At 51.7% G+C, this 15,454-nt stretch overlaps 5 protein-coding genes across 5 annotated transcripts; 4 read left to right on the top strand and 1 right to left on the bottom strand.

Moving 5' to 3' along the window:
* The first annotated feature begins 658 nt into the window (after positions 1–658).
* On the top strand, positions 659–1,943 carry Pmar_PMAR023632 (fructose-1,6-bisphosphate aldolase, putative). The gene has a single exon (XM_002785864.1). It carries the CDS (start codon positions 689–691, stop codon positions 1,772–1,774), a length of 1,086 nt encoding a protein of 361 aa, XP_002785910.1. The 5' UTR covers positions 659–688; the 3' UTR covers positions 1,775–1,943.
* Positions 1,944–3,702: 1,759 nt separating this feature from the next.
* On the bottom strand, positions 3,703–6,095 carry Pmar_PMAR023633 (hypothetical protein; the record flags this gene model as incomplete). The annotated part of the gene is made up of 14 exons (XM_002785865.1): positions 3,703–3,715; positions 3,771–3,947; positions 3,995–4,068; positions 4,119–4,199; positions 4,245–4,342; positions 4,398–4,469; positions 4,564–4,696; positions 4,741–4,817; positions 4,868–4,967; positions 5,059–5,212; positions 5,266–5,369; positions 5,420–5,497; positions 5,819–5,912; positions 5,962–6,095. The coding sequence occupies 14 exons, from the start codon at positions 6,093–6,095 to the stop codon at positions 3,703–3,705; spliced, it is 1,389 nt and encodes a 462-aa protein (XP_002785911.1).
* A 186-nt stretch (positions 6,096–6,281) lies between these two features.
* On the top strand, positions 6,282–6,789 carry Pmar_PMAR023634 (Nucleoside diphosphate kinase B, putative; the record flags this gene model as incomplete). The annotated part of the gene is made up of 2 exons (XM_002785866.1): positions 6,282–6,364; positions 6,411–6,789. 2 exons carry the CDS (start codon positions 6,282–6,284, stop codon positions 6,787–6,789), a joined length of 462 nt encoding a protein of 153 aa, XP_002785912.1.
* Positions 6,790–6,926: 137 nt separating this feature from the next.
* On the top strand, positions 6,927–7,500 carry Pmar_PMAR023635 (hypothetical protein; the record flags this gene model as incomplete). The annotated part of the gene is made up of 3 exons (XM_002785867.1): positions 6,927–7,088; positions 7,191–7,275; positions 7,322–7,500. 3 exons carry the CDS (start codon positions 6,927–6,929, stop codon positions 7,498–7,500), a joined length of 426 nt encoding a protein of 141 aa, XP_002785913.1.
* Positions 7,501–8,031: 531 nt separating this feature from the next.
* On the top strand, positions 8,032–13,477 carry Pmar_PMAR023636 (conserved hypothetical protein; the record flags this gene model as incomplete). The annotated part of the gene is made up of 24 exons (XM_002785868.1): positions 8,032–8,157; positions 8,203–8,297; positions 8,530–8,582; positions 9,354–9,482; positions 9,591–9,800; positions 10,187–10,257; positions 10,304–10,437; positions 10,485–10,581; positions 10,626–10,831; positions 10,882–11,050; positions 11,099–11,184; positions 11,227–11,299; positions 11,349–11,466; positions 11,527–11,641; positions 11,807–11,927; positions 11,975–12,048; positions 12,103–12,228; positions 12,274–12,501; positions 12,601–12,685; positions 12,736–12,852; positions 12,887–13,044; positions 13,142–13,251; positions 13,275–13,377; positions 13,420–13,477. The coding sequence occupies 24 exons, from the start codon at positions 8,032–8,034 to the stop codon at positions 13,475–13,477; spliced, it is 2,862 nt and encodes a 953-aa protein (XP_002785914.1).
* Between the last annotated feature and the right edge of the window lie 1,977 nt (positions 13,478–15,454).

A 15,454-nucleotide genomic window follows, 5' to 3' on the forward strand; every position in this document is an offset into this window, starting at 1 on the left:
CCCTCGTTACTTACAGGAGTTTGTATACTACCTAGGGTAGAAATGTACAGGAACCAACCAGAATTTCCCAGGGAAATTTCTTCAGAATTTCCATATTGCCACCAACATATGTATGTGGTTGACCATGCGTGCATTTTCCCACACTGCAAATTGTCAGGCAGAGGAGATGATCGCTCATCCTTAGACTCCTTAAGCTCGGGAAAAGGCATGCCTCTGACGCTCTTTCTCGGAGCAGGCACTCATCTCGCAGGAGGGCGGCGATGCTGTGATGCGCTGCGAGCTCCCGAGGCCTTGTTTTCAAAAGAAACAGAGTGCTGGAGCGCCAACGAACACCATAGTAGAAGCCGCTCAAAGCTACATGGGTAGAACGAAGAGCTAAGGAGGTATAACCCACGTTGTTACCGCTGTTTATCATACACAGAGGAATCCGTATTTTGTGTTATTATGTCTATCCGACCTACTGCACTTTTCAATCTACCTCCACCTATACCTGGAGTCACCAGGTTGCGTAGAGCCATATCCGTAACGTACGAGCCAAGCCAATCGACATCCTTCGCATCCACACTACCGGAAAGCTGAGCAGAATGCGCTGTTATCTATCAAGAATCCGTGCGCGATTGACATTTGGCTTCGCTCAAGCTATAGCGCTTTCACCCTTCCTGAAGACAATCACTTCATTCCATTCACCATGCCTTACACCACCGGTTTCAAGTACGAGGCTGAGCTCATCGCCACCGCCAATGCTATCTGCACTGATGGCAAGGGTATCTTGGCCGCCGATGAGTCCACTGGCACCATCAAGAAGCGTTTCGATGGCGCTGGTATCGTCAACACCGAGGAGAACCGTGCTGCCTACAGGTCCCTCCTTTTCACCACCCCTGGTCTCGGTGAGTACATCTCCGGCGCCATTCTCTACGAGGAGACCCTCTTCCAGAAGAACGCCGAGGGTGTTGAGATGGTCGAGCTTTTGAAGAAGCAGAACATCATCCCCGGCATCAAGGTCGATAAGGGACTTACCGTTCTCGCCGGTACCGATGGCGAGACCACTACCATGGGTCTTGATGGTCTTGCTGAGCGTTGCCAGAAGTACTATGCTCAGGGTGCCCGCTTCGCCAAGTGGAGAACCGTCCTGAGGATCGATGAGGCCAAGCATCAGCCCACTCAGCTCTCTATTGAGGAGACTGCCCACAACCTTGCCCGTTATGCCTCCGTCTGCCAGGAGAACGGTCTCGTCCCCATCGTCGAGCCCGAGATCTTGCAGGATGGCGTTCACACTATCGAGACTGACGCTTATGTCACCGAGCGTGTCCTCTCCGCTGTTTTCAAGGCCCTCAACGACCATCACATCCTCCTTGAGGGTTGCTTGCTTAAGCCCAACATGGTCACTGCCGGTGCCGAGTGCCCCGTCCGCCCTACCTCTGAGGAGATCGCCAGGTTGACTGTGCGCACTCTTGCCCGTACCGTCCCCCCAGCCCTCGTCGGCGTTACTTTCCTCTCCGGTGGTCAGTCTGAGGAGATGGCTTCCGTCAACCTCAACGCCATGAATGTCCTCCCTAAGGAGCGTCGCCCTTGGGCCCTCACCTTCTCTTATGGCCGTGCCCTTCAGGCCTCCACTATCAAGACCTGGGCTGGTAAGGCCGAGAACACCAAGGCTGCCCAGGCTGTCTTGCTCTCCCGCGCCAAGGCCAACTCTGAGGCTCAGCTCGGTAAGTACCAGGGTTCTTCCGATGCCACTGCCAACGAGTCCAACTATGTCAAGAACTATGTCTACTAAGCTCCTTGACGTTCGTTCCCAGATGGTAGAGTGAGGTCTTGTGATGATGGACTAGTCTGCGAATGACTGAGTCGCGTTTTACGCATTCGAGTTCCTTGTTCTATACATTAATGGTTTCTCTCTAATATTCGACGCCTGGAAGGGTTGTCACAAACCGTGTAGCACGACTACTTGTATTGGATTTGAGTTAGTCAATTGGACAGTAGTGACCATTGGTCATTGCGATTCGAATACACTCGAGGATGTGGACGGAAGCGCAGTCGAAGGTTTTTTAGGCGACGGTGTAAAGGATCCGGAAGACTTTTCTAAAGACCATTAGACTTATGGATTTTTCGGGAACTTCGCACTGATACCGGGGTAAAGCAGCGATGAACCTCGGTTTTTATACTTCATCGGCTGAAGGGAAGCTTCGCCTTTTCGTTAGTTCATCTCAAGTATGCGATGGATGTTGATGAGAACCTTGAGCATCGGGACTACGAATGAATATGTTGGTCAGCGGTGCATTCCACGACTTCTGCAACAGATAGGAGATGGATCTAACAGAATTTCCGAGGGTTCTGGAAAGTTCTCCTCGAACAGTTCGGAAAGGAAGTTCTCCTCGAACTTCCTTTCTCCTTTTGAAGAGTTCTTCTCCCTGAGGAGAACTCTCTTGAGTTCTAGCTGAATTATGACCCTCCGACTCGCTGGTTTCATCGTTCCAACGGCTTGTGTCACGAAGCGATGGATTATGGCCATCGAGCCCATATATGAGACTGTGGAACGCGTCGTCAAGCCTTGTCCGCGTTACTATCACATTCTTTATGGACGTGGACGAGGTGGAGCTCCTACTGAACAGTATCGAATTTGATACAGCGAGACAACACGAGGGTAGTCAAGGCCAGATAGAAAACGGCGATCAACCCCGTTTGGATGAGCTCTTAGCTGAACTCGATAGTGTGGTGATACGCCCGAGTTGCCACTGGCAGTCGGATGCCGAGTCTCAGGTAGGCGTCCGTGAAGAGCTGCGGCACCAGAGCACCGCCGATAACACGGAGAAGTAGCTGTCGTTGATATTGAGCTGATCTCGAGTTGGTGTGCAGTAGACACACCTCTGCGAGCCCTCGTCGATGTACTGTCGTCTACGTTGGAGCTCGTTCTGCTCGTCTAGGCAGGAAGAGAGTAGTCATGCGCCGATCCGTCGACTCACCCAGGAGATCCGTCCTAAGATCGACCCTAAAGATGGATCTCCTGAGTGTTCAGTGCCGAAGTCGCCCTCAGAGGGCCTCTATACTGCAGTACAGCACTCAGGTATGTGATAATATCAGATGCCTCACTTGCGACAAACGAGTTATCACACTTGTTGGTAAGCGATGGACTAGGTGAGGAGTATTGCTCATTCTCTGAGAGGGTATCTTCTCAGAGATGCCGACTATATGTTCTTTCGGAACTACTATCCGATTAAAGAGATGCTCGAGAGGGCCACAATGAGGAGCTGGGATCATACTGCATATTGCTGCCAGTGCCGAGGACTGGTAAGGCCACCTCGGGGAGCTATCAGTACTCATTTCAAGAATCACCTGGCGGTGCATACCAACGACGTGATGTCGCCGAATGATGGTATGGAGCATTCCCTCAGTCGACCAACTCGTCCGAGCCTATCCCCATATCGATCGCCGCCCCTGACCCTTCCTTCTCTGATCACTGGAAATGCGGTGGGCATCTCTAATCCTGCCCATCACTAGTGTTGTGTTACAAGAGAGATCTTCGCTCTTCGTGCAGCCATTAATGTATTCTTCGAGGCCCTTCACTATTCTCTCACGAATGCCCTCATTCATTTCACATTCCCTACGTTTGCAGCCTCCATCGGCCCCCTCAACTCAGACACAACACTACGAAGAATACTGTGCTAACTATACAATATACTATTACTGAACTGTTACTACTGTCACTTATATCGAGTACCTGGATACAAACGTTACCATCGCCGTATAGCGCCGTAGAGCGGCGAGTATACTACCCTTTATGAGCCTTCTTTCCCCACTTGACGTCCCCATTGGGATCCAGGGCTTCGGTAAATTCACGAATTTTGTCGCCACTACCGTCGGTCTCATCCACGAGCCCATCGATTGGCTTATGCATGACAATACGGTGAATCCGGTCAGATAGGAGGCCATTGGAGCTCTTGTTAGGAAGTCTGAGAGCAACACAATCTTTTGGACATATCTCGTTGAGGATGCTTACTTTCTCAGCCCCTTCTTTGAGTCGAGCACATACACTGTCTTGTTCATAGCATGGGCCGCAAGTACTTCAACACGCTGATTATGAAAAGATGCAACGCATTATTCCTAGCCATCACTGCTATCACCTGAGGTCCAGTCAAGTCTACATCCTCTGAGGAATCTGTTACTAGAACCATTGCATGGCAGAGGGCAATATACGTGGGTATCTAGTGAGATAGCATGGACGGTTATGAAGCAAAATGAGTACTCACTCCGTTAGCACCGGCCTCTCTCGGCCCTTTCATCGACTGGAACTTCGTCAGGTGTCCAGGCACCATGAAGTACGTCCGTCGGCGGATATCGGGAGATACTGGAAATTCAAGTTGGATAAACGGAGCGAAGCAACAGTAAACTCAAGACCCTACCATCCTTAGACTTCTCACACCACCGACCTAGGGAAGCCAGCAGAGGTAAAGCAGCAGAAAGAGGGCGAGTATCTGAATACAGGATGATGATGAAGAGAGCAGCGCCGTCAGATAGGCAGTTACACAGTGAACACAGTTACACAGTAACTTACACTAGGCATACTACCTTTATCATTGTCAGCTGAGACCCCCCTACCGTGCCGAGACACTCTGTCATTGTCCCTAGTCCGCGATCTCTTCTCACCATCTATTACCCGATCAGACCGCTTCCTCTTATGAGACGAACGATCCTCGAGGAGCTACAAAGCATGACTCTTGGGGAAAATGATAGTCTCTCTACTACCAGTGGGGCATCCTCGTCGAATACATTACCACTGATCGACTCGGCATCAGAAATACTGTTGGTTTCCGGCTGGACATCTGCAAAAAGCCCTCATCAAAAACCGCGAGTGTCAGCATGACCTTCTTACCAGGCATATACAAAGGATCGGGGTTGAGCTGCGTTCGAGGGTACGAGACGTAGAAGACGTTAGAGTCCACGAAATCCTTTGAAAGGGACGAGGCAGAGCACTGAGCAGGACCACCATTGTTGGGTGTGTTATGATTCATTTCAGCAATGTCTTTGGCGAAGAACCGATGATACGCCCTCCGAGAATACTACCAATTTCTTCGCCAAGTATTGGTCCTTTTCCTTCCGCCCTCGCATATCCTCCCAATTGGTGAGATGCTTGATCGAAAGCACACACGGCATTGGGCAAAGCTGCCATTGTTCGAGATACGACAGCGACACAGATGCCCGATTATCTCTTACGCTCCTAAAGTGAGATACACTAGAGTGCAGATCCAAAACGTCGATCGATAGACGTACCGTATTTGCTGTAGAGTCGGGACGATTCGACTGTTACGATAGCTCGTCAATACCTTAACGTTCTCAGGCTTAACCTTCTTAGTAACGTCACCATCTAACAGAACCTAGAAGTGAGCAGATTATGGTATGAATAATTGATGCTGCTGTGGCTTACAACGTAACGCTGGAGCTGCTTGTCGAAGTCCTTACACTCACCGATACTTCCATTGAGCTTATAGGCGGCAATGAGGCCCTGAAGAAAGGAGACCCCGAAGGGCCAAATGCGAGTTCCGTGGTGATGAGCTAATAACACGAGGATAAATGTATGATTCTATACACTGGGAGATTGGTATCTACTAGACGAATAGCACGGGGAGTGGTAAAGGCTGTTACGATGATTAAATACTAAGCCGCATGTGGAGGTGGGCGTACATGATCCGTAGAAAACCCATGGGTTAGTCCTTTTCACGGAGGATGACAGGCTCAAGTATCCTGAAACGCCCAAACCCAAGGCTACACACCCTTTATTTCCATGACAACCTAGTAGAAACGAGAAGAGGCCCATGAACGGTACTTGGAGTTCGACAACACAGCCTGTGAGGAGTCGTCGTAGGTTGGAGCCTCGAACTCTCTTCGTAACGTTAGTTTCGTCGAGTCTTACATCGTATCTACAGAGGAGGGATGCCATGGCGGCGTTGCCTCCTTGTGAGACCCCACCTCTGAGTCAATTGATCGAACCTGACTACTCTTCCTGTTTGGCCGTCGAGCCCAGGGTAGTCTCGTAGGTCGACAAGCCTTACGGCATCACCCCGTTCTATACCACTAATATCCTCATCGTTATGGGTACTCATGCTGGAGTCGGAAGGAGAAGGTAAGACCGTCATTATTGAGCAACGATCAGAATGACAAGTCGTAACGTGTGAAATTGTTATTGAATTTCGTGGCGCGTGAAGCCTCACTCTGTGTGCTCCGTCTTCGGCTATCTTGGCAGAGATAATAAACGCAAGTAGTATTTATTGCCCCTCGACTTATCGACAATGGTTTCTCGTACTGATCGCACTTTCATCATGGTTAAGCCCGACGGTGTCCAGCGTGGACTTGTTGGAAGAATCATCCAAAGGTGAGTTTTCCGTACCATCTGGGATGGTGTTGATGCCCTGTTGTAGGTTCGAGGACAAGGGCTTCAAGTTAGTCGCTATGAAGATGTGCACTCCCAGCGAGGAACACTTCAAAGAGCACTACGCCGACTTGTCCGATAAGCCCTTCTTTGCTGGTCTAGTTAAGTACATGCAGACCTCCCCCGTTGTCGCCATGGTGTGGGAAGGCCTGGACGCGGCAGCCGAGGGTCGTAGGCTCCTTGGCGCCACCAAGCCCTCTGAGTCGGCTCCTGGCACCATCAGAGGCGACTTTGGCCTCGAGGTCGGCAGGAATCTCATTCATGGCTCGGACAGCCCCGACTCGGCAGCCAAGGAAATTGCTTTGTGGTTCCCTGAGGGTATCAACGAGTGGAAGAAGTGCGACTACCAGTGGGTCTACGAGGGCTAAGCTGAGGAGCATCACTGTTGCGCTTTTTTAAGTGTTGGAATGCTTTCCGCTCTTTTCCGCCTCGTGTTTTCAGTGTAACATTCGATAATATATCCGATCGGTCGGGTATGTGAAGTCCGTCAGAGTGTCCATAGGACATGTCGGTCGTGACGTGTTCACCGCTGCTGGAAGGGGGAGCTACCTCTACCTTGGCACAATGGAGTGTTGGAGGGGAGAGGAAGGATGCGGTATTGGCAGTAGCTGTTGAGGATAGCCCAACTACAGCAGAAGTGCTATTGTTCACTGTGGAAGGCGTTCGGGTAAGTGTGAGTTAGCAATACACGAGGGACACTCCTTCTCGTGAGGTGCACGTTACACCGCGGCTGCATCGGTCTAGTGGAGTAGCGTTGCTCGTTTGGAAGGCCCCATCGTCCGAAAGGAAGGGACTAACTACTCTATTCGTAGGCTGGCTTGATGGGGCCCTGCAGAGGATCGACATGGCTGAGAGTAGGATCTGATCGTAGGCTTGACGCGAAGAGGGGCGCATCGTCAGGTGTGAGTGTGAAGCAAGAGGTTGATGTGGTTGAGAGGAGATCGGTCGATGGGGACCACGAGGTGCACATAGTTGCCGGGGAGTGTTGCCCAGACGGGCGTAGTCTCGTCACTGCCACCAGCGAGGGAAGCCTCACTATGTGGGACGTGGATGAGCCTGCTGGGAAGCTCGAGATGTGAGGCTGCCTTACACCAACGTTGGTTATGAGACCCGACCTGCTTGCAGACTCCATAGGGTCTCCTCGAGGGTAGGCGTGCCGAAACATATAGTCTTCCGAACGAATGACCCGTCCAGCCCAAACAGGCCTCCATACGTCTTTGCAGCTGACAGTGGGAGAGTGTGCTCGGTGACCAGTGTAGGAACGCAAGTTGAATGGTAATAATCATGGGCCCTGCTTCCGCCCGGCACAATCGTGATCGATCGCTAGGGAGCTTTTTAGCGGTCAGAAGATCGTTGCTATCTATTTTGAGTGGATCAACATCATCCTTAAATTCGAGTCCCTACATTCACGTGTGCTTGTGGCAGTTATAAGGTGGTTGGGTCGATCAACTATCTGTCGTTTATGGAGGCAGATGACAGAGTAGTCATCCTGAGCAGCAATGGCATCTTGGCGCGCTTCAAGTTGGACACAGCCGGGAAAGTGATAGAAGACGCTAAAATGAAACTCTCCTCGGCGAACCCATCTGAGGTCTCTATCCGTTCCTGGCCAAATGCAGCAGCCGTTTCAGACAAGGTGTTGTTGGGCTGGAGCCGGCCTGCTGGTCACGGTTTCACGAGAGGCGTTCGTACGGCTGTGGAGGCTCCGCTCGGGTGGTAAAGAAGGCAAAGCGGAGCAAGTGAGGAGGCTGGGCTGCTTGCTGAAGGAGGCACCCCTCGTGTAGGCTCACTACCTCATGGCCCTGCAGGACGGCAGCGAGAAGGGGTCTAGACTCAACAAAGACGTCGCTGTTAGCATTGCATTCGATCCAGTGGGACAGTGGGTGTGGACAGTGCTGATGGTCTTCCTGAGCAGAGCCGAATGGTCATCGCCTGTGGGACTGCGAGGGGCCACATAGTGCGATGGAGATGCCTTGTGGAGGATGCTGGGCATGCTACCGATGCAGATTGGGAACCCCTACCCCTCATTGAGGTTTCGTTGTTGACTGCGGCTCAATGGCGTACTCAGTCTCATAGGTCCCTGGAGGGAATTCGATTGAGCGTTTATTCAGTTGTTATCAAAAGGAGGATATTGCCTTTGCCGTAGGCGTGTCCGGGTCGACCGGTGAGGTTCCTTCATGGAGGCGTCGGTTTTTCTTGGCTTCTGTCTCTGCAGGGAGCCCACTCCTATCGCAGTGGATCGTTTCTGATAGCGGCGTCCGTTGGTCGTCGTGCCTTGCCAAGGTTGCTGTACAGACCTCTGCTCATCAGCTGGCCTTGATAGACACCGACAATGGGACCCGGTCGGAGGTTGAGTGTGGGGATGAGGGGGAAGAGAGAGTCCATTTGAAGGTGTTCCTCTCTTGAAACCATCAAGGTTGGAGACGGTGTTGTTGCCAGGGTGTTGTATTGCTGAAAGCCTTCCTCGTGTGTTGGTCACGCGATACAGTGTTCATTTTCACTACCACTGCTAGTGTGGAGAAAGGCACACATGCGACCAGGATATCAGCGCCATCGATGGTCACAGCGACTGCCTGGGTGGGGTGATTCCTCTAGATCGTGCAGTGTTTATGGTCATCATCCCACGTAGTGCTATGACCCCAGTGGTGACGCGAAGAAACCAACCCTAGCGGACTTGACCCTCGTCATAGCTTACCAACGCCGTATTGCCTTCCTCAATGGCAACGGGGCCCAAAAGAAGGAAGTCTGCCAGCTGTTCCCCATAGGGCCAGAGGTCAATACCAGGTGCCCTACTTAGAGAGCAGCGATGGGAGCCCTCGAGCCCTGGCCTGCAGCCCCTCTGGCCTCGTCATTGTGGTATCGTCCACTAGCATCATCCGGGGTAACTCTCATCTCAGCTTAGCATAGGCTAGGTAGAAGTCTTGAATAACTTCAGTGTGGGATCTGGGACGAGGAGCTGCGATGGCGGCGGCGGGGGCAGCGCCTAAGGCCCTGGGAGCTCCGAGGAGTATCAACAACATTGGAGAAGGACAGGTCGTCGAGTCGGTGGCGGCCAACTGCAACGGTGAGTGGTGTGGACTCGATTCATGATATGCACTCCCGACTGTCCTGATTGCTCCGTGGAGATTTCCTCGATGGGGGTCAGCTTTACACCAGTTGTGTCCTCCTTCAGGCAGCCGCGTTTCACTCCTGGTATCTCGACCGGTTAAGACCGCCGATGGAGTTCCCAGACGGCAGATCGACAGCCGTGTTATATTCTATGATATTGTCAACGACATCCTCTCATCGAAGGACTGCAAGGCCTCTGACATCCTCTACACTCCAGTATCCCATATGTGGGACCAGCGAGATCCTCGGGTTATGGCGTGTCAGGGTCGTGATGGTGAGCCGGGGTCGCGCGGTCCTTCAGAATCTGGAAATCTGTGTATCATGCGAGGGGCTTCTGAGGAATGTAAATGAGGTAGCGGCTGCGGGTCAATGGCTGAGGCCCTAGCGTCCTCGACTTGGTCACTTTCCAGTAGGCTGGGTCGAGCTCAATCACAAGTCTTCGCTCAGTTTCTCGTAGGAAGGCGGCAGCTAGAGAGATGTCAGCAGTGGTAGTGTGGGGTGTAATACACTACTGATATTCATCTTAGACGACTCTGGCTCGGGGAGGATTGTAGTCCAGGTAGTAGTGAGCTAGAATGGGATTGTTCCCCCGGGAGGCCCTTCGACATTGATAGGGTACTCATCCATGCCAACGATCATTAGACTCAAGGGCAGTAGTAGGGGTCCTGCCGGTGGCCCTCGCTACGCCGTACATCTACTTCTACGACCAAGTCGATGGAGAGATCACCAAGGTCGTCTATACTGGTCCTCGTAGTCGAGCCCATAGAAGTGCTTTAGGTCTGCCAACGCAGCTTCTCTGGTATGGAGGCGGCCTGTGATGGCCCTCAGGGGGCATCGACGGCAAAGGCCCTCATTGACTTCTCATTCTATCTGGCCAAGGGCAATGCCGATGCAGCCTATCGGGCGGTTAGGTAGAGGGACCGCCTCCGGTTAGCTAGTTGTAGGGTGCATCAATCAGAGCGGTGGACTCGCTAGCAGTATGGGAGAACCTCTGTAGGATGGCAGTGAAGACGCGGCAGCTTCAGGTGGCCAGGAGGTGCTTGGGGCGGATTCAGGTGATACCACTCGCCGGCCAAAGTCTTTGTATCGGCGGTGCCAGGCCTCGGGAGGGGGCGTCCACGGTGTCGTGACGGGAATTCCGGCTGCCGCGCTTCGGGCTAGCTTCGTCTTGAGGGAGGCCGAGGCTAAGGGTGACTTCGCTACAGACGAGGAGGAACTTGCCGCAATTGCTGTGCATCTGGGGATGATTGAGGAGGCTGAAGAGCACTATAAGGAGGCTCCGGAATACTCTAAATTGAATAAGCTGTGGGGGATATCATGGGCATGGCATTGACTACTGCTTCGCTCCGCTGTAGGTACCAGAAGCTAGGGCGATGGTCGGACTCAATAGCTGTCGCTGAGGTTCACGACCGGATGCACCTACCGAGTACCCACTTCGCCTGTGCCAAGTCTCTCGAGGCAAGAGGAGACGTTGATGGAGCTCTTAAGAAGTATGAGGAGGCGGGATCGGCTGGCCTCAGTGAGGTGGGCCGCTCCTGTCGACCATAACAGCTTCTGATCGGGCTGAATCAGATACCGAGGATGTTCCTACGCTTTGGGCTTTTCCAGCAGTTGAGGGAATACATCGACCGCGCAGAGAAACCCTGCCTGTATAAGTGGTAGTGTTTTCGCCAAGGAATCCTCCGGTTAGCTGTGGGAAGGTACGGCCAGTACTTGGAGTCCATGGGCAATGCTGAAGAGGCAGAGCAGTACTATCGTAAGGCTGAGGACTGGGTCGGTGTCTTGGCGGGCTGGACTATGTGAAGGCAGTAGCCATGATCAGGCGACTCTGGTCCGTCTCTCCTGGGTTAAGTCCGACCTCGATGGCGCCCGTAGGATCTGTCGTGAAAGTGGTGACAGTGATGCTACCTACCAGCATGCTAAGTATCTACAACAATACTGTACAGCATCAGGAGGTTGGTACGATTATGTATAGTCGCCGGGGGTGTGGGTCCTGTCAGGTGTCGAGGGCAAGGAGGAGCTACTGAAAGAGGCTGTCGAGAGCTACTCAGTGGCTGGTCGTGTTGGGGCTGCTCTCAGGCTGGCACAGTCTTACGATATGGAGGCTGAGGTGAGGTGAGCTCTCGAGGGTCCCAGCCAGCTCTGCCCACCCTCAGCTCATTAAGCTGAGTATGCAAGCTGTATACTCGGATGAAGGTGCTGGGGGTACAGCCACAGCCGGGGCCATGCAGGCTGCTAGGTATGCCCTTGGGGTGTCTCGACGGCGATGGATGGGAACAGGTTCTATGAGAGCAAGGGAAACTATGCGCGGGCTGCGGCGCTCTACCAGAAGATTGGACAAACGGATAAGGCCATCTCTCTTTGTCTCGCCACGAGGCAATACGATGCCCTGCGGAAGCTGGTAAACAGCCCATATGACAGGCTCAGCTCTCACTGTTCCTAAGCTAGGCTGATGACCTCACTCTCGAGATTACTGACACAGCTACAGTGGAGAAGTGTGTTAAGGTGTTGATAGAACGAGAGTAGTCGGCGGCGACGGCGAATGGATACCCACTGCAGAGGGTATACTGCTGTAGGTATTATGATAAGGCCGTGCAGATCCTTGCCAACACTGATCAACTGGAGAAGGCTGTTGGAATGTGTGAGGACTACAATGTGTCTCTCACAGAGGAATTAGCAGAGAAGCTCACACCCAAGGATCGGTGGGCGGCCGAGATGGGCATAATTCGATAGTATTGAGTAGCCAGGGATCATCCTCGATACAAGGACCTTCTACTTGCCATTGGAGAGATGGCTAAGAAACAAGGCTTGTATGCAGTGGCGTGCAAGAAGTTCACACAAGCTGGGGATAAGATAGCAGCTATGAAGGCTCTTCTTCGGTCGGGAGACACCGAGAAGATCATATTCTATGCGCAGACGGCTCGAACCAAAGAGGTCTTCGTGCTGGCGGCCAACAACCTCCAGAGCCTAGACTGGTGGGTGCTCATGGGTGTATCACGAGACTAGTGCTTCGCTTGGTGATGCATTCATTTGAGCGGGAAGATGCCTCATCGGTTGTCTTAGCTCCGCTGTAGGTACAACAATCCAGAGGTAGAGAAAAACATAATAGCGTTTTATACACGGGCTAAGGCGGCGGAGATGCTGGCACGATTTCATGAGGCAAGCGATGTTCTTTCGCTGTTGAGGATAGTTTGGTAGCCTCCTCCCAGGCTCGGGCTCATAGGGCGATAGATGAACACCAGGACGTGGATGCGGCGATTGCCGCCCTTGAGGAAGCCGTAACGGTCGTCGAGAGGGTAAGAGAGCTTCTACCGCCTGCAGCTGCAGTAGTCACGCTAGGATCCTGGTGCGTCTTACAAGCACCTTTCCGCTGCCCTGAATGCTAGTCTGCAAGTTCTCCGGAAATTTGCCGAGGCCAGGAGATCAGCGAGCACGGATCCTAGAGCGAGTCTTGTGGCTTGCGGTGGCATGTTGCAGTCGTCTGAGTTAACACAGAGTCCTCTACGGCCAGGGGATGTGTAAGTGGCTTGGTGTACACCAGGCCTTTCTACTGATAGTCGTCGTGAACCGATGATTATATGGAGCCCTGTTATCACTCGTGAATTATCGTCTCAGCCTGAGTACGATCAGTTACGCGTTTATGGCCCACCTCTTTGACCACAACGGACAAACTTCAGATGCAGCCGAAGTCGTGAAGAGAATGATTCAAGAAAATATCACTCCCAGTAGACTGAGTGTCTATTAGTAGGTTCGATGAAGAAGATGGTCCGGCTCTCAACAGGTGTTTACATCCCTCGGCAGCTACTACAGAGAATCGGCTTTGGAGGTCTGCCCAAGGAGGCGAGTGATGAGTAAGACATGACCGCTCATGTGCACACGAGCTATGGTCACAGGCAAGCAGAGGGGGAGGTCATCGAAGAGGAAATTGTTGAAGATATTGCCATCTCATGATCCATGCTATCAACAGTGCTTCCACATTATTCTCATGAGAATGCTGAATTTTAATGGAGTGGGGGCATCTACAATTGGTCACAAATAAGAGAGAGAAAGTCATTAAGAGACGTTATTCACTGTCCAGTCGATCAAACTATGGATACTGCTTTCGAGTCAAGCGAGGCCGCACCGTAGAGTCCTCTTATTCATCGATGCCCATGCCCCACCCTTATGGCATCTTACTATGAGTTGGATTTGGCGGCTCACTGAGCAGGGCCCTCCCTGGAGGAGGTGTACACGAACAGGCAAAGAGCATGAGTCAAGTGTTGTTAATGAAGTAACACAATCTCAGAAAGGTGCATCGCACGAGTGAATCAATCATTCCGCGTGGCGGGGAAATGGAGGGTTATTTTTCCAGATGGAGCATTCTCTTCCGAAGAGAGCAGGGGTAAAATCAGAGAACGAGGCATGAGATTCACGATCAACAGTCCGGCGAAAAAACAAATTTAACACACTCCGGCGATTACATTTTTTGCTAATGTTGAGGTTCGCCAATTGCTATGATTTCTGAAGGTGTCGTAGATTTGCTCCTGTGTATGTGCTTATGAGATAGAAACCATAGTGGCACCACAGCAATTATCAGTATGGATTTCAGCCAGAAAATATTGAAGGTTGCAGGCTGGAAGATGCTTTGCGGGGATTCGCAGATTTTTTTTTCTCCTTCTCCAGCTAAAATAGCAGATGTTCCTATGAGCAAAATAGGAATCGGTACTATGTCGCAGTCGGAGTTCCTCGACTGAGTGGTCGAAATTGAAGCTCCCAAATCGACGCGCTGACGGTGCTGAACTTCCTATGGGGGAATATTGGCGCATGGACTCGCTTGCTTGGCGAAATTGAAGTATTTAGTGATGACATAGAGGTTGGGGCCGCTATGCCAGCTGTAGAGTATACCATTCAGAAATCTATTTGTCGAGTGGGGCCGCTATGCCAGCTGTAGAGTATACCATTCAGAAATCTATTTGTCGAGTGGGGTCACTATGCCAGCTGTACAGTATACCATTCAGAAATCTATTTGTCGAGTGGGGCCACTATGCCAGCTGTAGAGTATACCATTCAGAAATCTATTTGTCGAGTGGGGCTGCTATGCCAGCTGTAGAGTATACCATTCAGAATTCTATCTGTTGAGTGGGGCCACTATGCCAGCTGTACAGTATACCATTCAGAAATCTATTTGTCGAGTAGGGCCGCTATGCCAGCTGTAGAGTATACCATTCAGAAATCTATTTGTCGAGTGGGGCCGCTATGCCAGCTGTAGAGTATACCATTCAGAAATCTATTTGTCGAGTGGGGCCGCTATGCCAGCTGTAGAGTATACCATTCAGAAATCTATTTGTCGAGTGGGGCCGCGATGCCAGCTGTAGAGTATACCATTCAGAAATCTATTTGTCGAGTGGGGCCGCGATGCCAGCTGTAGAGTGTACCATTCAGTGGGGCCGCAATGTCCGCTACCGATTAGGATTCACATGCACGAGCAAGAATTGATTTGGCATTGGTATTCGAACAAAGGCATCACAAAATCGGAATCTGATCCGCGCGTCTCGGGTTGTGACTGAACCTGAACCTCAATGAGATAAATGAGTGGATTAGACTATCCGCTCGATTCATGGATCGGGATCCGCAAACCGTTCCTAAACGAAGTTAGCCTTGGAGTATTCACGAGGAAGTGGACTTCTTGTGGACTCTCCCTGTTGTTCTTCCCCTATGGATCAAATGCACTTGAACAGGGTATGCATCCCAGTGGACTATTGAAACGATATTCCACTACTATTGAAGCGGTTTTGTGCCGAACGGTTTGTCATCCGTCGCTCAAAGCATCCTTTAGTGGTTACATTGATGTTGAACTTGAAGACATCCACGCGAGTCACCAGCATCACAGTCGTTACAGCCCTCGCTGCGATCGTTGTGCTATCTCAGTGGCAAGTTACTTCATGGGAC

This window comes from Perkinsus marinus (genome assembly GCF_000006405.1).
Source record: "Perkinsus marinus ATCC 50983 genomic scaffold scf_1104296931952, whole genome shotgun sequence".
Classification (NCBI taxonomy): Eukaryota; Perkinsozoa; order Perkinsida; family Perkinsidae; genus Perkinsus; species Perkinsus marinus.